General features: G+C 37.4%; 2 protein-coding genes across 6 annotated transcripts in view; both read right to left on the reverse strand.

Moving 5' to 3' along the window:
* Nucleotides 1–828: 828 nt before the first annotated feature.
* On the reverse strand, nucleotides 829–15,219 carry gpat4 (glycerol-3-phosphate acyltransferase 4). 3 transcript variants are annotated; one of them, XM_058789749.1, is made up of 13 exons: nucleotides 15,044–15,219; nucleotides 14,132–14,606; nucleotides 10,095–10,164; nucleotides 9,735–10,017; nucleotides 3,603–3,677; nucleotides 3,377–3,466; nucleotides 3,164–3,257; nucleotides 2,966–3,081; nucleotides 2,800–2,855; nucleotides 2,623–2,708; nucleotides 2,410–2,538; nucleotides 1,633–1,712; nucleotides 829–1,522 (listed from the first exon to the last, which is right to left on the reverse strand). In XM_058789749.1, the coding sequence occupies exons 2-13, from the start codon at nucleotides 14,297–14,299 to the stop codon at nucleotides 1,414–1,416; spliced, it is 1,356 nt and encodes a 451-aa protein (XP_058645732.1). In that variant the 5' UTR covers nucleotides 14,300–14,606; nucleotides 15,044–15,219; the 3' UTR covers nucleotides 829–1,413. The 3 variants fall into 3 exon arrangements, with proteins under 3 accessions (XP_058645732.1, XP_058645733.1, XP_058645734.1); XM_058789750.1 differs by lacking the exon at nucleotides 15,044–15,219 and adding an exon at nucleotides 12,354–12,934 and having other exon boundaries at nucleotides 14,132–14,244; XM_058789751.1 differs by lacking the exons at nucleotides 9,735–10,017; nucleotides 10,095–10,164; nucleotides 14,132–14,606; nucleotides 15,044–15,219 and adding an exon at nucleotides 6,411–6,703.
* A 1,992-nt stretch (nucleotides 15,220–17,211) lies between these two features.
* cabp1b (calcium binding protein 1b) overlaps nucleotides 17,212–20,146 on the reverse strand; it is a 32,179-nt gene continuing 29,244 nt past the window's right edge. For all 3 annotated transcript variants that reach the window (XM_058790375.1, XM_058790376.1, XM_058790377.1), the window contains one exon: nucleotides 17,212–18,278. In XM_058790375.1, coding sequence (XP_058646358.1) covers nucleotides 18,253–18,278 — 26 coding nt within the window. In that variant the 3' untranslated portion in view covers nucleotides 17,212–18,252. The remainder of the gene's footprint in view (nucleotides 18,279–20,146) is intronic.

Consider the following 20,146-nt stretch of genomic DNA (forward strand, 5'->3'; position numbering starts at 1 on the left):
TAGAGATATGGAGGCTCTGTGTGGAGTCAGCACCACCCTTAAACATCTGCACATGATGTTCTCAGCTGATTGCACCTTGTGGTAAATAGAATCAAGCCGCAAAGATATGTTTAAAAAGTAGTATGAAAATAAAATGTCGTTTTGTAAATTGAAAATAACCAATTACAGGGGTTTTGATGTGCTAATTAAGGTGAGGAGGTCGTAAAATACTTTAGGATTAAGTTACAACATGGTATTACAACTTTTCAGTAACTACACAAATTCATAGTCAGTAAAGTGCGCTAAACATTCGCTTGGGAGTACGTAACACTTTCGACTGGTAAACAGCAGTTCGCTGTATCGGACAGTACATATAGGCTAATTATAGTCAATATTCACCACGATATTATAGAGCCATTCACATAGAAAGCGTTTTCCATCAACTGTTTTTAAGTAAACAAACAAGTAAACAACCATTGTTTTTCAAATCTTTTGTAACGCTTCACACTTGTCACTGTAACGCTTTATAAAAATGCATTGCACAAGTTAAGCGATACACTTTTAAAAAATGTGGCCGTTTTATTACATAGCATTTTTGTAAAAATAAGTAAAAAAAAAAAAATGTTAATTGCAATTTAACTCACAATTCTGACTTTTTTTCCTCAAAAGTGATTTTATCTCACAATTAAATCACAAAAAAGGCAGAATTGCGATAACCTGCAATTCTGAGAAATGATAAAATAAATAAATACATAAATCTGAACTGTGAGATAAAAAGTAATTATCTTTTTACAAGCTTGATAGATAGATTGAATGTACTAATTAAAAAGTAGAAATGAACTCACAATGTTAAAAAAAAAACATTTTATTAAAAAGAACATCGGCACACTAGAGAGGCTGCCATGAGGACATGAACGCTGAGCAGCTAAACACGTAACATTGTTTTTCATGGTTCTACCAACAATAAAGTTCTACGCACACCATCCTTTCAACTTTTGCTCTGATTTCTTTTTTATACAAGCTTAAATAAATCACTTCAAACTCTTCCATTCATTCTTCTCCTGGGACATCATGCATTATAGTAACATCACAAATATTCAAAACTGTAACAGACTGTGAAGGGAAAAAAATTCACTCAAGTATGCCATGTGTAACTCTCACTCCAAACTGAAATCATAGTCAGCCCAGGAATTGAATGCCACAGACACTTTCGTGCAATGATGCAAAAGCTCCTGAGGCGCAGCAGTGAGCCGAGGGTCTGGCAACACAGTTTCCCACCAACTCACAATGACTTCATCAGTTCAGTTCTACAGTTCAGTCTGAGCAGGTTCAGGAAGGGGCCAATCTAGGGCCGCACTGCATCCGCTGAGGGTCCAGGCTCTCGCCGTGAGCACCGAGCAGCATGTATAATGTCAAGCAGACAGCTGCATCTCTTCAAGAGCGACTGCGGTCTTCGCTGCTGCCCACTAAGACTTTGCTGTAAAGTTTCTGCTGCTCCTCTTTGAAAACTTCTTTGACCTTCCCTCGTTTTAAACCACCATCCCTGTGAACATGCAAAACACAAAAGCTTTGAGCTTCATTTCACTTAAAAATGTCAATGCACTTCCTTTTTAGTCACTTATGTGTTTGACACTCTTTAATACGGGAACTCACCATAACAAGTCTGCCAGTCCTCCCTTTCTAGCGATGGCCGCTTTGACCCTATTGGCAAACTGTACAGCGTCCTCCCCTTCCTGTAAAATATGAATTTAAAACTCACCTAAATATAGGGAATGAGTGACCAAAAAGCTCAAAAATAGTCCCAGAGTTCTGGAAAGAAAAACACACCACTGTTCACAAGTTTGGGATTGTAAGATCGTAATATTTTGAAAGAAGCTCAGCAAAGCTGCATTTATTTGATCAAAAATACAGTAAAAATGGTAAAATTGTGAAATATTATTACAATCAAAAATTAACGTTTTGTTTTTTAGTATATTTTAAAATATTATTTATTTTCATCAAAGCTGAATTTTCATCATCATTGCTCCAGTCTTTAATATCTAATGATCTTTCAAAAATCATTCTAATATGCTTATTTACTGCTCAAGAAATATTTCTTCTTTTTACCAATGATGAAAACTATTTTTGTGGATGTATTTTTTCATGTTTCTTGGATTAACAAAGTTCAAAAGAACAGCTATTATTTGAAATAGAAATCGTTACGTTATAAATGTTTTATTGTCACTTTAATGCATCCTCTCTCAATAAAAGTATACATTTCTTAAAAAAATCTTACTGACCCCAAACTTTTGAAGAACATTGTTATTATATATACATACATACATATATATATATATATATACACACACATATAGATAGATAGATAGATAGATAGATAGATAGATAGATAGATAGATAGATACACGTCTCTTTTGAAGCTTCACCACTCACCATGCGGCTCATTGGTGGAAGGTACCAGACGCTACACACAATGGCCCAACTGCTCATCATGTGTAGCAGGTAGTTCACCATCCCAAACTTGCTGCTGTTCCAGAACGCGTCACCAAAACGAGGGTCATACTGCCAAAATAACAGCCAGAGGAATTTAATACACTTTATAAACAACAAAGTCAGCACATAACAGAAAAAGGAGGCTGTTCTGACCTTTATGGCCACAGGGTAAACAGTGCAGCTGATCTCAAAGCTTCCCTTCTTGAACATCATGACTGAAGTGTTGTTAATACAAGTTCCTTTAGAAATGACAACACAGTGGATTTATTCCACATATATTAATATACTTCAGTACGAAATGGTAATATAAGCAGGAGTTTTAACACTCACCCTCAGGGAATATGAGGATTGGCAGTTTGCTTGTGTCTGCAACGTGGTCACTTAATCTAAAAAATAAAATCAGTTTGATTGTGACAAACAGAAATATTCAAATCATAACTGCAAGTTAATCTTGGAGGAGTTGAATACTGTATATGTGAGGAAAATGCAATGTTACCGTTTGGCCACTAGGTGTCGGTCCTTCACTTCAGACCTCTCGAACCAGATGTGAGGACAGGCCTTCACCATCGCCCTCTGAATGACCCCCATCAGACCACCATGGACCTGACCCACCTGATCCACACAGAGAGTTAATGCATATATTGCATTCGATATCAACACTGAACCTAAATCATCAACAAAAACATCACACTACCATAGCGTAGCATTCGTCACTGGCCAGAATGATGACGTCGATAGGCGAGGTGTGATTGGCCACACAGATTCCTCCGTTTTTGGGTTTATTCTCACTTGAAGGAAGAAAAAAAAAAGTTAAGTGGATACTAAGAAATATGGAAAGTAAAACCAGGCATAGAGATCTTTAATTGTGTTTAATATTGGCATATGGTAGGTGTTTGTGTGTCAGTACCTGTCATGGTAGGTGATGATGGCTGTGAGGGCTCTCACACAGATACGGTAACACATCAGATGAACCTTGTCACTGAGATAATTCTTCATTCTGCTCATTAGAGAAGTCAGTGTTAATGTACACATTTACATGTCAAAAGAGTTTAATTTATTCCTGTGACTTAAAGCTGAATTTTCAGCATCAACAGCTTCAGGTGCTAAACCTTCAGAAGTCTACCAAGACATACCTTCCATTTGGAAACAGGCCAACGATTGACGTCAGAACCACAAGAAGGCCAACACCGGTGAAAGCAAGCGTGACCCTGTTAAGAGCAACACTGCAAATTTTAAAAGCAAAATCTAATAATGACACTGCTTAGCATAATCACAGCACAAGCATTGCGTCTGCATTAGAGTACACATCCTGGGCTAGTTAAGACTGCGGACAGCCTCAGGTGACTTGCACATTTTTTCAGCATAGTTCTTTTGAATAAAAATATAAGGTGTCCGTTTAACCTTGAGCACTTAGCATTTGGCACCTGAAAGCCTTAAAGCTGCTGATGGTTTAAAATTGCTGACAGTTTAAAACCGCTGACCTATGTCAGTTTTTAAGGTTTGGAATCGGGCCACATAGAACTTTGGCTATTTCTCACTGAAATACACCGCATTATTTTTAATCCAGAACACTAAGCGTTATACACTTGCTGAATTTGAAAACAATTATAGAGAAAAACTGGGCATAATAGACTGAATGACTTACAGACCTAATAAGGGAATCACACACTAAAATGTTTGATAACCTTCAACCAGATGAAATCAATAATAATAATAATAATAAATTAAAAAGTTATGTGTGACATGGACCACAAAACCAGTCATAAGTAGTACAGGTATATTTGTAGCAATGGTAGGGACATATATTATATCATCTGCAATAATATCGTAATTGTTGTCTTAACGATGTTTGATTTGACATTATCGAGTATTTTGCAAAAACCATTCAAAACACCTACAGAGTGCAGTGCACGCATACATTACGTGAAGTCTAGACTAGTGCGCTTTACGCATTAACAGTGCGTTCTTTCACTGGACGATTCAGTCTATTAAATTACATTTAGAATGATCACAAATTCAAGACATGGGGGCAGAAAATGTATAGATTTATTCCATGTTTAGATTTATGCGTGTCTGAGCAACATGACGGTGTTTCATTCCTGAATGAATCAACCGTTTAAATGATTCAGTTCAATCGCAATGACTCATTTATTAACAGTGACTTTCTGCTACCTACTGGTGGTTTTAATTTCCCATTCAAAGTATATTTTATTATTTAAAGGGCACCTATTATGCAAAATGGACATAAATGTGTGTTGGCCTTGGCAGTGTGTGAACAACCACCCTACAATAATAAAAATCCACCCACTCATTTTTTAATCCCCTTTAAACCAAGTCAGTCTCACTAGGCCTGCCGTTTTGACTCTCACCGCAGTGTGACGTCACATTTCGGAGGGCCGGGCCACGGGGGTTGATTGACAGCCCTGCGTTGCTATAGTTTTCGCTCTTAGCGGTTACACTGTCCTCCATTTTCTCCACGCTCGAGCAGATGTAACGTCATGCTAACGTGTTTGGATGTAAGACTGAACATAAGACTCTTCATTTTCTCCTAACATCTGAGCTGCTGAGGACGCTGTGGATTACTAAATTAAGACTCGACCACACCCCCACGTCTAAGTCACGGTGTGGGGAAGTTTGCAAAACATTGCACAAATGTATACGCCGAATCAATTCTGCAACGATTTATTGTCCCAGCCCTAGTCATTATAATCAGTAATTATGTCCCTACTGGATGCAACAAAAGCCTCGTTTATAATGGGTTTTTATTGTTTTTGTGTTGTGGCGCTGGGACATGGCACCACAATGCGGTAAGGGGCGTAACATTTCCGTCTCACGCTTGAGGTATTCGGCCAATCACAACGCACTGGATAGCTGGCCAATCAGAGCATGCCTCGCTTCTTCGAATGATGAGCTTTGTAAAAATCTGTGCGTTTCAGAAAGGTGGGGTATAGAGGAGCAACAATAATGTACAGTATGTGGAAAATAATGGGGTTTTTTTACCTTAAACCACTTAAACACATTGCATTCCACCAAATATACAAAATAATGTTCTTTTTAGCAACATCATATGACCCCTTTAACTGATCAGCGCCGTGCTTGTGAGATTAGCGTGAGATTCGTTTGGTAGCGCGGCTTGGTCCATTGATCCGCGTGCAAGCTCTGTAACATTGCGCTGTTTCATCCCACTTTCAGCTAGGCATGGGCCGGTATGAGATTCTGACGGTATGATAACCTTAGATAAAAATATCACGGTATTGCGATTATAGCTCAAACATAAATCAAAACAATTTCTGTAAAAAATGCAGTCATTAAACCTGCAGCTCAACAAGGTTTTTGGAGATATGCTCACTTTCTACACATTCATCTTTCAGTCCAAGTTATGAGCGGTGAGGTACAAAGATGTGTGCACATATAAGGAGAGTGCGCGATTGTGTCTCACACACACACACACGCACGCACACACACACACACACACGGTCTCTCTCCATATTACACTCAAACAGTGGCAAAGACACCTGAGCCAGCAGTTTGTTTCTTTTTTAAATGACGTGATTTTGAACAGATGTAAACAATGGCAGGAGGCTTAAAATTATAGACGTGATACCAGCTAAATTTATTGTACCAAATCGCAGAAACGTAGTACTTTAGTCTGCTATTCCCCGCTCTGTGAAGTAACGTGAGGGAGGAAACTAGTTGATGTTAGCTAGTTAATTAGCCATGTTATCTGCCTCGGTAGCACGCAAAATATTATTTATTTCAACACTGAAACAACCGGCGAATGGGTCTCTGTCTTGATTGAGGGTGAAAGAGGGAGAAATGAAGACGACACAGATATATCGTTTGTGTACGACCTGGAAGTATTTATTTAGCGATCGGCGCCAAAACGTCACCTGTACGGAACATCGTTGTGTACGGAACATGATTGGTCTACTCTACGTTACCCGAGAAATTCCCATACGGCAGACTTCGCCTTTTTCGACGGGGGAAAAAGTTCCAGGGATTCACTTCATGCGGCCATCATCCTACACACAGGTTACTCTCACTGACCACTGACCGCTGTCCGGAGGAGGAGGAGTCGTGTGACTCATTACGCTCTTCACTGCTCACAACTGAGGGAGTCCTGCACTTTCCGTCTTTGACGACACGTAAAAAAAACTGCGCATACCGCAGGAACGGTATAACGGAAAATTTTAGTGGTTTTGAAACAGTGAATTTTCCAAACCGCGGTATACCTTGAAACCGGTTCTTGTCCCATGCCTACTTTCAGTACATTTGACTTCCCATATGTACGGCTGAACACCGGTTTGCTCGCTCTCAGTTACGTTGCTTCTACCGGCTGTGTTTATTGCTGCAGATATGCAATAGTGATGGGTCGTTCTTGAACGATTCGTTCATTTTGAACGAATCTTTAATGTGACTCGGGAAGAACAAGTCATCTCAGGGAGTGATTCGTTCAGTCGCGCATGCGCAACATCCTATAGGTTCTGTACTGGAATTAGTTCACCTGTTTCGAGTCATCGGGTTTGAGTCGTTCGTTCTTTTGTCACGTGACCACTTGCCGGATCAGTAAAATACTATAAAGTAAAACTGTATGTTGGATCATATTTATCAAAATATGTGTAATAAGCATTTTCCTAGAAATAAAAATGGTCTGTTCATTTCTGTCACTATGTTTTTGTTACTCTTTCTTGAGGATCTGTGTTATTTTATAAATAAATAAAACCCTGTTATAAATAAAATATTGATTGATTTGTCCTTTCACTCTCTTTGTCTATCAATAAACATATAGTATAACTATATAATAAAAAAATCCAAGCCTAAAATTACAAAGCACTTATAGTTTGTTCATTTTTACTCCAATTTTGACTTTGCTGGTATAATTGTTTTTCCTAGGCAGACTTGACATATTGGTCTAATGTTTGTATAAGAAGATTGGTCAAAAAGGACACAATGACAAAGTGAAAGCAAATAACATTTTGAATATGAATGATTAATGTTAGTTTAAAATATTAAGGTTATGATCTGGCTCTGTGGCTTTAGTATATTTTAATTTTCTTGTTTTTTTTTATTTAAATTGTTTTAATTCATTTTGGAATAGTTATCCTCTTTGCTAAAGCTTTTTCTGGCACAAAAATAAACAATAAAAAAAACAATTCAAGAGTGTGTACACAGTGTTAATGTCTAAAGTGTCATATGTTACAAAAGTATAACACTATAGTCTAATCTAAAGGGTTAACTCAAAAGACATAAATACAACAAGGTATTGTATTTTATGAAGACTCCAAAAAAAATAAAAAAATTAAATTAAAGCATAACCAACTCTTTATTATCTTTATTACTACATTCAGTATTATGGAAAATAACCATTGTGACAGAGATTAAAAGCAATAATTTGAGACCAGAAATGCATCACATAACTGTACGAGTAAATAATAATAATAATAATAATAATAATAATGACTATGCACCCGTTTGTAAGGAAGGTTGTAAATTAACTAATTTCTCTGCCAAAAGCGGTCACATCACGTGACAAAAGAACGAACGACTCAAACCCGATGACTCGGTAGGTGAACTAATCAATTCTCTTTCCGGCTCTGACTGCATTGGTTAGTGTATGAGGCTGTCACGTGATGAACGAACGACTCAAACCCGAATGCTTGTCAGATAAGAGGTGAGGTGAGCTAATCAAGACCCAGGTAAACGATGAATTAATCTTTTCTGTTTCTTATAGCATTATAGTTTGTAGTGTGATCAACGTTTGCATAAGTAGTAGATGTGTTAGGGAAGTAGCACGTAACATTTTAATTATATTTTGCTAAAATGAACGAAATGAACGAAATGACTCGAAAAAAGATTCGTTCGTTTTGCTGAACGAGACTCAAAGGTCCGAGTCAGTAAAATGATCCGAACTTCCCATCACTAATATGCAATGCAGAGAGAGACACGTATACGCAACGCACTCTTCTGGAGACGGGGCGGGAATAAGCAGCTCATTTACATTAAAGCTATACTCTCCAAATCAGCTCGTTTTTAGACACACCCCAAAAATTACATTTTCCAGCTGTTATAATAAATGATCTGTGTAGAATTTTGGGCTGAAACTTCACAGACACATTCTGGGGACACCCAAGGCCAATATTACATCTTGCAAAAAGGGACATAATAGGTGCCCTTTAAATAATTTCAAATATCAGTATTCAACGTTTTGTGTTTAATGCCTCAAAACATTCATTTATGCATTTGTAACTGCAGGTTAAATGCATTCATGTCTTGCATTAAACAATGTGTAAACATCTAAATACCACTTCAGATGCAGCTTCTCTGTTTCCTCTGCATTATAAAGATGAATTTTGTTGATACTTATTTCATTTGCTTGGTAACAGCCCAAATGTCTTACTATTCTAATTTACCGATTAAATGTAATTTGACTCAAAAGATAAAGCACACTTTTAGAAAAAATGGCTTTATAAAGGTAAAAATACCCATAAAAGGTAAAAATCTATTTAAACTCATTGGAAAAGATTAATTTCTATAAGTGTGAACTGACCACCACACAGAATATGAAGAATATCAAAAACTTTAGAAGACAGCTGTCCATGGTATTCCTTTAGATACCAGCACAATAACACATTCTGCAAAATATCGTCTAATTAGCTGTATCGATAAAATCCCTTCTTTTATACCAAAAATCATTAGGGTATTAAGCAAATATCATGTTCCATGGAAGATATTTTGTAAATTTCCTACACATAAATATATCAAAACTTAATTTTTGATTAGCAATATGCATTATTAAAAACTTAATTTGGACAACTTTAAAGGCGATTTTCTCAATATTTTGATTTTTTTGCACCCTCATATTCCATATTTTCAAATAGTTGTCTCAGCCAAATACTGATGTATAAATGATGCATAAATCTCAATTTTAAAAAAACTGACCCTTATGACTGGATTTTTGGTCCAGGGTCACATATTTACCACACAACTTTCTGTGAAATTTATCAACTCCAAAATCGGCAGACTGGCTCTGACCTTCAGCAACTAACATCGACTCGTCCAGACTGCAAATCAAGGGAAAATTGTGTGCAAAAATTGTGTAATGTAATCCAGTCTTAAAGCCGATCTATCTGCTAACATGTCTTTAAGAATGAACAGGAATATGAGAGCCAGTTCAACTCAGTGATTACCCATTTAAAAACAACTACTATCGCTAACCATATCCATCCACAAAGCATTCATGCAGCATCCACAGATCTTCTTCTCACCTGAGTGGCAGTAGAAGCCCGTATCGGATGAGCACTCCCACTCCCCAGAGCGCCGTGAGCCTGGTGCTGATGTGGTGGAAGTTGTAGTTGCTTCGGGTCAGCAGGTTCCAGGACTCCAGCTCCTCCGCCGTGAAGCGCTTGGTCACCTCGTCATCGACGATGCTCTCCACACCTCGCCGGCAGAAATAGAAGATGTCAGACATGTCAAACTCAGGCTCTGCACCGCCACGCCTCATTTCCTGGATCTCCTGTTCGAGGGACACTGGTTCTTTAGCAATAATCCCTGGGGGGGGAAAAAAGCAGGGTTATGATAATGTTGACGATATGATGTCAGTGGTAATGATCTTTTTAGTGTTTCACCATTGCTGTAGGGTCTGTAGAGATGCTGATTCTTCTCCTTGGCTCCTCGCTCCATTCTTAAGGTCGCCCACTGAAAACAGAATGAGAATTAGACAGACAAATTAAGCAAATCACAAACTGTAATAGTTCAGCACAGTACCCTGGTGTGTCCACAGTTGTGTTGCGTTAAAAGCCTCAAAGCAGCAATAATATATTTCAAATTGTGGTTATTTGACCAAATTAAAGGTGCAAAAATTTTTACTGAACCACTGCATCATGTTCTGGTGATGATGCATTTCATTACGGAGTCACGATGTCTTAATTGAAACACTTAATCTTCCTTTTGTTACACCATGTTACATTCATTTTGCATCCCCAAAGGCAGGCTGGACTGAGACCCCACGAGACCTCATACAGCTGTCATGAGGACGGGGAAACAAACAACATTCAAGCGGTAAACAGCCTTTGGGAAGCCAATTCCACAGAATCACAGCCAGCCGCCCAAAACACCACTGGGGAGGAGAACACAACGGCTGATCCGTGTGTCCTTGCTGGGTCCTGGAGCTCAGCCAGAGAGCGCCTGAAAACCACAACCACTGACAATTCAACAGACTTTTGAACCAGTTATTTTCAATGATTTGGTCAAAATGATTCAAAAAGCATCAGTCAATCACTAATCGCCAATAATGAAACTTTTAAAACCTAGTTGAAACCAGCAATAAACAACTTTCAACCCAATATTTACCTATAATGCAGTTTGTAGGAGCACTTGACTCCTAGAATCAGTTCAGATTGAAATGAACAAGATAAAAGAACCTGTCTGTCTTAAACCTGCTGCCTCGCACTGAAGAGAATACAGGACTTCTGCATAGGTTTCAAAAACAAATTTGAGACTTATCACCTTTTTCAAAATTTTACATTTTATTTTATGTCCATAAAAAAAGCAAACTCATACAATTCCAAAATAAACCATGAATCCCAGATTTTATTCAAACATATATGCATATGTACTGAAATTAGATGTTGATCAGTACTGGATATTGCTGATATGAAAACAATGTGCTTAAAGAAAAGAAACACAATTTTGTGCCAATACTAGTCTATATACTCAATGGCTGCGTTCCAGTCCATATTTTATGCCCTTCACTCGCAAACTTCCCTCCATCTCGTTTACTTGGATGCATGTCATTGATTATGTTGCACGAGTGCACACTTCTGGCGGAACCCTTGCAACAGGCTGAATCGGAAACCTCCTAAGCCCTTGATCACATAGAATCTGTCATGGAGTTGGTTTATTGTTTACATTTTGCCCTTATGAATTTGTTTGGTGCAGCATTATATATGTAAATAGATATGTTTGGGCTGTTATAAATGTTTAAAAAAATAATTTACATATTGTAGAGTTGATTGGGGTGGGGATAAATTAAACGCGATCTGTGATGACGTCTTAATCGTGTTGCATTGTGGTCTATGGAGCAGCCTGAAGTGTGCATATGAAGCAGATTCACGCCCTCGGTCAAAATCGAGGGGTCGAGGGTCTGTCCATGTAACCTTCCCTTGTCCACTTCACGAAGTGGAACGCACTTCAAAATGGCAGAGTGGATGCCCCCAAGGGGAAGTGCTTAGGGAAGTTTGCGAATGCGTGTCTGAAAGTAGAGAGGAACACAGCCAATGTGTTAAATTAAGTGTTTAGTATTTTCTTCCTGTGAACGGGTGGCCCAGAACACAAGTGTTAACATTGTATTAAATGCCAGATATAGTTTTATTGTGTAACCAAAATGTCATGCATTCCTTCCAAAATATTTTTGAATGTTTCCTGAACTGATTCTTTTGAATCAAGTACTACAAGAAACCGCATTTTGATTAAACAGAGCATAACTTCTTAATGAGGGTTTCAAATAAGTTTTACAGATTGTTAGTGACTGCTGAAAAGAAGAGAATCACAGAATCATTGAAAAGAAGAGGTTTACTCTTGTGTTAAAAATTCAGACATTTCAGATTTTATGACTTTAAATTTGCTCAAAATGAATTTAAGAAGTTTCAAGACTTTTTAAAGACCCACAGGAATCCTGTAAATATTTTTCCTTATTTTGCTTTGCTTATCTATACCTGCACATGTATGTACACGTGTACACAACATTTGATGTTGATGTTGCGGTTGCTGCATCTGAATTTTCCCTTAGGGATCATTAAAGTGGATTAGTCAAGCAAGGACAGCAGCTGAGCACCGAGTGTGGAAAGATGTCCATGCGCTCTATGAAAGTAAACAGTGACTCTCACGGGCGCTGATGATGCTGTGACTCAGGGAGATGCAGAAGCGAAGGTCGGGATAGGGAAAGAGTGAACAGTCAAGCTGCTTGTCAGACTAAATCTCGCTCCCCTGTTCAGGGTCACAGGACAGCAGAGTACAGGGAAGTTAGTCACTGGAAAACAGCCATCTGGAGTTTCTTAGGGAGTCTGGAGAGGGTCGGAAAGAGTGACTACATCAGTCCAGATGGATGAGAGGAGAGTGGCACCATAGGAAATCATCAGAAACTATTGTAGGTCACACACAGAGCTCTTGCCAACATGCATTAAGTAAACAAATGATTGCAACAATTAGGAACATTTAGGCACCTCAGGATTTGACAACAATGTGATTACAAAATTAGTCGATGCATCTCAATCACAAAGTAAGGAAGCAAATCTTTTGCATTAAGTCATGCATTAGACCTAGTGATTTGCGTCACGCTACCCAAAGTATGTGAAATCTTTGATACTTGCTGTCAGTTCCAAAAAGAGAATCCTCAAGCATCAAGAACAGGCCACTGTTTCGCCATTTCTAGGTGGAAACCTGCAATATGACGATTTCTGAAACAGCACTGGCAAAAAAAACAGCATTGCCAAAATGTCAAAACATTCCAATAAAATTTAGAATTGTTTAAATGAATTCCTAAATGAACATAAAATCATCTAAAAAAGCATCTCTGTATCATTTTTCTCAGCTCGAGTTCAGTAAGTTTGGGATTGGTCACATTTTTTAAATGTTTGTGAAAGTATCCTGTACTTATAAGCATTGCATTTCTTTGGTGAAAAACACCATAAAAATCAGTAATATTGTGAAAAGATTTTTACAATTTAAAACAACCATTTTCAAATGTATATATTATAAATGCAATTTATTCCGGAGATGCAGCGCTGAATTTTCAGCATTATTACTGCAGTCCTCAGTGTCACATGATCCCTCAGAAATCATTCTAATATGCTGATTTGCTACTCAAGAAATATTTTTTGAAAACAGTTGAGATGTTTAATATTTTTGTATAACCCATGAGACAATTTTTTGCAGGATTCTTTTATGAATAGAAAGTTCAACAGAACATCATTTATTTGAAATATAACACTTTTATAACATTATAAATGTATTTACTGTGACTTGATTAATTTAATGCATGTTTACTAAATTAATTTTTCAGCTGTACTGACCCCAAACTATTGAATAGTAGTGTACCTGACCCATCAATGTGGGGTAGACAAACATTTACTTACCTTTTACGTATATAGGCTTCCATTTTCACATTAATTCAAGTAAAGAGAAGAATTTTCTCTTATGAAAAGAACTTTCATATCATGCGCTTAATAAAAATTCTCACCCATAAATTCACACCTTTACAAACCACTCTGAAATGACCCAAAGTGCCAGAGTCCTGCAACAATGCATGCTGTCCATAAAGTTTTGAAGTTGAAAGAATGTGTGACAGCACAGAATAAAGTGAGGCAAAGTCAAATGACAGCCAGACCCTCCAGACTTACTAATTCAGTCAATCGTGAATCTATGTTCTATTTTGGGCCTCTTGCATCCTCAGTGAAGGGAAAGAGTGTTGACTGCAACTGAACTAAGTAGTAAAACACAGAGCAAAAACTCCCTGAATGACCTTCCAACTTATATTACAAGACCACTGCACCACAGACAGACCATCAAACCTGCTGTATCTCTCCACAGCTCCTCGGATATTCTTGTTGAGTAATTTAATTACTATAAAATGACAGGCATTCTCAACATCAACTCACTCACTCACCTCAAATAGCTTGATGAGGGACTTCATATACAGTCTGCGGATCCCAAAGGACACACCGAAGATTGCAGGTACGATGATGAACACCAAAAGAAGGGTGAACCACACCGTGAAGGAGATGCCCAAGAGCATACAGATCAGGCTGTCGAAGGGGAATAGGTAGGACTCCATCTTGACCAAAACGTGGAGAACGGACTATTTAAACCTAAACACAGACTGCTGGACTCCTCTAAAGTGCCTCAATTTCTGAAGCCTTCGCTGAAACACGGCCTTCATGGGCATATATAGGGAAAAATGATCATTTACGCCTGGAACAATGGACAAATATCCATTAAATTAACGCAATACACATCAGCGGGACACGTCAAGGTTAAAAAAAAAAAACTGAATATCCAATCCTTCCTGCTTTTACAGTATCTTGGGAAGAATATTGTGCTTCAAACGGTCTCACATCAGTCCACTGCCATTTCTGTCACATCTAGAAAAACACAGAAATATGTATATGAAGATTTGCTCAGAATAAATTGATAAAATATTCTGCCATTATTTATGATATAAAATGATACGTGCCTTCTCCACCTTTTAGATTAATTATTTAAAAGGAATTATAATAGTGTTATATAGTGTTGATAGGCACTATTGGATGTACTGTAATTGACCATTCAAATGGACTCAAAAAGCTACTTTTATAAATATAACACTCTAAACATATTCTACATCTTTATTTCTGAGATAGAAGTCAATTATATCTAAAATGCACCATAAGCTGAGAAAAATTGCAGCTGTATGAAGCATTGTTTGCTATACAGATGTAAATGAGTGGATGCTATAGCGCTAATCACAAGCTTCTCTTTATTAATTGTAATTAACCCGCCAAACGTCTTTAAATGTATGAAACCCGCTGTTTACACTGACCTGTGCCTGGAAGATAGCGTTTAAATGCTGATTTGTCTTCTCAATAAAACACTATTTTCACATTTGAGCATCGCGAGACGCTGCTGTTGTTGTTGTTATGCAACAAGTTTAAGCGCATCAGCAGCGGCGCGAGGCACGGCTGCAGCAACTTCCGCTTCCGGTGGGCTTGGCTGCTTCGACGTTGATGAAGATTGGATGATTGTCGCTCCTACCGCTGATCTCCGCGCAGTTGTTCTATGTACGCAGCTTGTGTTTCGAGAGCGGATAGTGGCGGGGAAAACTGATCCCAGAACAGCGGCGTCTGCATTATCAATTATATTTTGTTTGTGTGTATATATATATATATATATATATATATATATATATATATATATATATAAATATATAAAAGTTTTTGTTTTGTTTTGTTTTTAAATATTATGCTTAGATTTTACAAACATATAATACAATTTTTTTTTTTTTTTTTTTACTAAATCCAGAGGTTCACTTTTTTTATTTTTGTTACATGAACATCACACTAAAGCGTCCTTGTGAACCATACTTTGCATTTGCTACTTTTCAAATGCATTTTTGTTTGTTTTTTACTGATATACTTTGTCCCAGAACTCTAAAAAGCCTTTATCCAATTAATCAGTCCATTATAAATAAAAAATAAATTATTACATGTCAAATCTATCTATCTATCTATCTATCTATCTATCTATCTATCTATCTATCTATCTATCTATCTATCTATCTATCTATCTATCTATTTTATTATTTAATTTTATTTATTTTAATTATCACTACCCTTCAGACGTGGTGTAATTTCCTCTAAAGCTAACAATTCAGCCCCAAATAAACATTAGTTTTCTTGTTACCAAAAGAGACAACAGTGTCAGTGAAGAGATGAAATGAGAATGTGTGAAGACAAGAAATTAAAAATAAAAATAAAAAAAAGCTAAAAAGTAAATAGTAAAAAGGTCTCTTGCAAGTCTGTTGCGCGTCATATCCAATATGCAAAAGGTGTGAAAATGTTAATTAATTTGGTGTATTTAGGATGCATTAAATGTCAGCTTTGAAATTAGCTTTAATTAAGTCAACCATTTTGGTCCAAAAATGAAAAAAAAAGATTTGCATAATTTGTGATGTGATGGAAATGTCCATGGCACACAAACACACACACACACACACACACACACACAAATGACTGTGATACATGTATGTGTGCACTGATGTTAGACAAATTAAAACATCTATAGAGAGTGTGAAAAATGTGTTTATTTTTTGAAAGTCATCTAATTCCTTATCATCTCAAATGTTTCTACAGCAAATATGTTTCTTTACAAACTTTTAATGTCGCAGTTTGGCCTTCTGAAAAATGGTTTATTTGATTCCTATCACAGAGAGCACTGTGATTTAAAAACTGACATTTATAAATGAAATGCTTCACCAAGGTTGAAATGCACGTGCCTCACATACTGCAAAACCATCTGTGACCAGATGCTGGAGCTGGAACTCTACTGTGTGTCATGCAGGTAACACAAACATGCGACTCTTAACTAGTCGATTGCTCTTCATAACAACAAAAACATTTCCACCTTATTTGAGATGGTCATCACTGCAGAAGTGCAGAACACAGAGATCCAGGGGGCGTGGTTGGATCTAGATCCAACTCCTCCCACCCAACATATACCTAAACCTACCATCTCCACCCCCTAGATGTGGATGCAACCCCGCCCCCTGGATCTTTGTTCTGCAGTGAGGGGCTACTGCAGGCATCCTCAAATCTGGCCCACTCCTGCAGAGTTTAGGTCTAACCCTAATCATACATACCTGAGCATGCTCTCTGCAGCAGATTGGCCCTCCAGGGAAAGATTTGAGGAACCCTGGGCTACTGCCTTATTTTGACAGACGAATGTAAGCTATTTTCTGTAAAAGTGTAGTAAACAGTTAAACTATTTGCTCTACAAACCAATGTTTATGAATGCGATAATACATTAAAATTCTATGAAAAAAACAGTCTGCAAATCAAGCAGCATAAGGGACTGTCTTTGTACAGCTAAAATAACAACGCAAATGACACCGGAAGTCGTTCTTATAAGTTAGATATGGCTCAATAATACAATTGCTTTTTTGATTGACAAATTAGTCTTGAAGAATACAAGTTCAAAACAGAAACTGTTTGATTGCACAACTCTTTAATTAAATCTACACTCTACAAAAAGTTGTTTTGGCATGCATAGAATAACTCGGGTAAGACAAACTTGAAATCACACAAACAAGGTACAAGAAATTCAATCCAACCTCTCTCTCTCTCACACACACTCACACAAAGTACATCTCAAATAGTGTATTAAGGTCAAAGAGGCTTGTTGGACTGTTAACTAAACTTACAACATTTAAATACATGACAGAACTACACAAGTGTAGGCTACTCGGCTGTGTTGACTCAATTGTATCAGCACTAGCATTCATGCAAGACAGTGTGCAAACAAGGGCAATTTAATGTTTGTTTGTTTTTTTATGGCAAATCTTTCTCTACATTTAAAAATATGTCCACGCATACAGTAGTGCATAGGTCCGATGTATTGTACAATAATAGCAAATGATTGATAGCAAAGTTTCCAGCATTTCCCAGTACATTGATATATAAAATAAAATCTTTGTGAGTAATAATCTATCATAGGCTACTGTAAAACAGCCAGAGTCTTTTAAAGGGAAACTATACACACTCATCTTTCTATACATTACAAATATGAATAAATAGCTTAAAATATGAAACGGTAATGTTATTGCAATTCATCTGATGCTCCCTACCGTAACAAAGTAGGTGTGAAATGCCAGTAAATTAAAGTAGTGAATTTTTGAATACTTGAGTAGCTTGATCAGTCGCTGTTTTGATTGGTTGCTCTCGGGGCATATTTTTTGCATCAGACCCTTCGCAGGCTTTATTTTGGGTAAAAAACCCCGTTACACAAATATGTTTCAGAGATCACAGTATTAATATTAGAGTCGTCCTCTCGTTCCCACTGTTGGCTTCTGGGCTTCATGAAAGCTGTTATGGAGGGTTATAGTGCAGTTCTTTCTTATGTGCTTTGAGGTCAGAGGTCATGTTCCTCTTGTGAGGCTGCTCCCGTTTCCTCCTGATCTTTCCTCTCCTCCATCCTCCTCTATCTATGCCGGAGCACAGGAGATCCAGTTTATGACGTGGTTTGTCCACCTTTCCTCTAGCGGGACATCATTCGCACAAACTCTGATAGGAGAAAGACCAGAAATTGTTTTATTTAAACAGTCAGTTATCTAAATTAGCCTGTAGGCGCCAGAGCTCTCATAGGCCATTATTAGTGGCGACGACTGTCTGGTCCCAAAGTATAAGACCTCTTTTGGTCAGTCAAAACTCTGGAATGCTTTACATACTAATTTAAAATGAGAGACTGATGGAAATGTTTTTAAGAGAGGACTTAAACAATGACTAAAAACAAAACAGCGGTGGCTACTGGGTTATTGTCTGATCATGTTGCCTTTGCTCTATTGCTTATGCATATACATAATTCTGAATATGTGTTTTTTTGTATTTGTTATTATTACTGTTTTTTTCTAAAGCCTCCCATGGACAGGTGTTGAAAATTAGCATGTATGCTAAATAAAACTTAAGCAAATGCATATGGTTTGTCCAATGTAATTGTGATGTCCATGTCCAAGATTTAATTAAATGCATACATACATACATACATGAACAAAACGATATAAGTGCTTCCCCACTGGTTTTGCTTAAGAATCCAGATTTTGCATTGGACATCAAGTGGTGACCCAACACATTATCACAATTTATGCACTTATGTCAGTATATTTACTGCACCCAATTATAGAAAATTTCTTAAAAAATAGGATAAAATTTTTTAAGGACTGTATCCTATTTGTCAAGTCAAGTCACCTTTATTTATATAGTGCTTTTAACAATACAGATTGTCAAAGGACTTAAATTGGTATCAAATTGGAGGACAGAGTGTCAGTAATATACAAGATTAAACACTCAATTTTCAATTAAAAGCATTTCATTATTGAATTCAGAGATGTCATTGTCTAGCTCAGTTTAGTTTAAATAGTGTCTGTGCAATCAAATCTACGATAATCGCTAGAAATTAAGTGTCCCCAACTGAGCAAGCCAGAGGCGACAGCGGCAAGGAACCAAAACTCCCTCTGTGACAGAATGGAGAAAAAAACCTTGGGAGAAACCAGACTCAGTCGGGGGGCCAGTTCTCCTCTGACCAGACGAAACCCGCAGTTCAATTCCAACCGCAGCCATGTCAGATTGTGTAAAGGGCTATTTGTGTGTGTGTGTGTGTGTGTGTGTGGTTTTGCCATGAACAACAACACATTTTTCTCCCTTTTAGAGCATATAATTTGCTATCCAAACTCTGCATAATTATATTATTAGCGTGGTATTATTTTTGCATTTGCCATTGTTTTTCTCTGCTGTCTGTGACCCAGTTTTGGGTTGCAGCCCATCATTTGGAACCGCTGCTCTATAAATTCTTGCTTTATAAATAACGGGGGGAAAAAACAAATGTACTATTGACCTCGGATGAGTCAAAGTTAGCCTGAGCTCCAAATACAACAAGAGGATGTTCACCTGTCACACCTCCAGTCATCAGCAAGAATAACAGTGCTAGCTATTTTTGTCCTTGCCGTTTTCATGCTCTTTTTGAGCGTGGTTAATCTGAGAGGTGAAATAATCCTGTGGTTAAGAGATAATCTGGTTGACAGCTCTACTACTGTCACTTTACCGCCTTCACGGGGATGAGATTCAATAGCAGCTAAACTGTGTGACACAGCAAGAGGGAGCAAAATAAATAATAATGGATCCAAAAATAGGGATCATTTGTCTCAGTCCTTTTTTTCATATTCTGCATTTTGCATTGCATTTTTTTCTTAAATCCACTTATGTTAGTCAAGGTTTCTTCCATAAAAAAGTAATTTTCCACTTTTTCGGACAGAACCGTTTTTGCAATTAGTTTCAATAAATGTTCTGGTTAGACTGAAGAGCTTGCGCTGTGAACACTAGAGTACGTCTATGTATTTTTCCCTCCAAAAGAGCTAGTAAAATCCGTTTTCCCTCAA

Source organism: Onychostoma macrolepis, chromosome 10 (genome assembly GCF_012432095.1).
Source record: "Onychostoma macrolepis isolate SWU-2019 chromosome 10, ASM1243209v1, whole genome shotgun sequence".
In the NCBI taxonomy this organism is placed as follows: domain Eukaryota; kingdom Metazoa; phylum Chordata; class Actinopteri; order Cypriniformes; family Cyprinidae; genus Onychostoma; species Onychostoma macrolepis.

Excerpts from the sequence above, each read along its gene's own strand:
- gpat4 (XM_058789749.1), bottom strand. The coding sequence starts at position 14,299 with ATGGAGTCCTACCTATTCCCCTTCGACAGCCTGATCTGTATGCTCTTG. Across the intron at positions 3,258-3,376 it reads ATCATCACCTACCATGACAG|TGAGAATAAACCCAAAAACG; the intron begins GTACTGACACAC and ends TCTTCCTTCAAG. Across the intron at positions 2,856-2,965 it reads CGACACCTAGTGGCCAAACG|ATTAAGTGACCACGTTGCAG; the intron begins GTAACATTGCAT and ends TTTATTTTTTAG.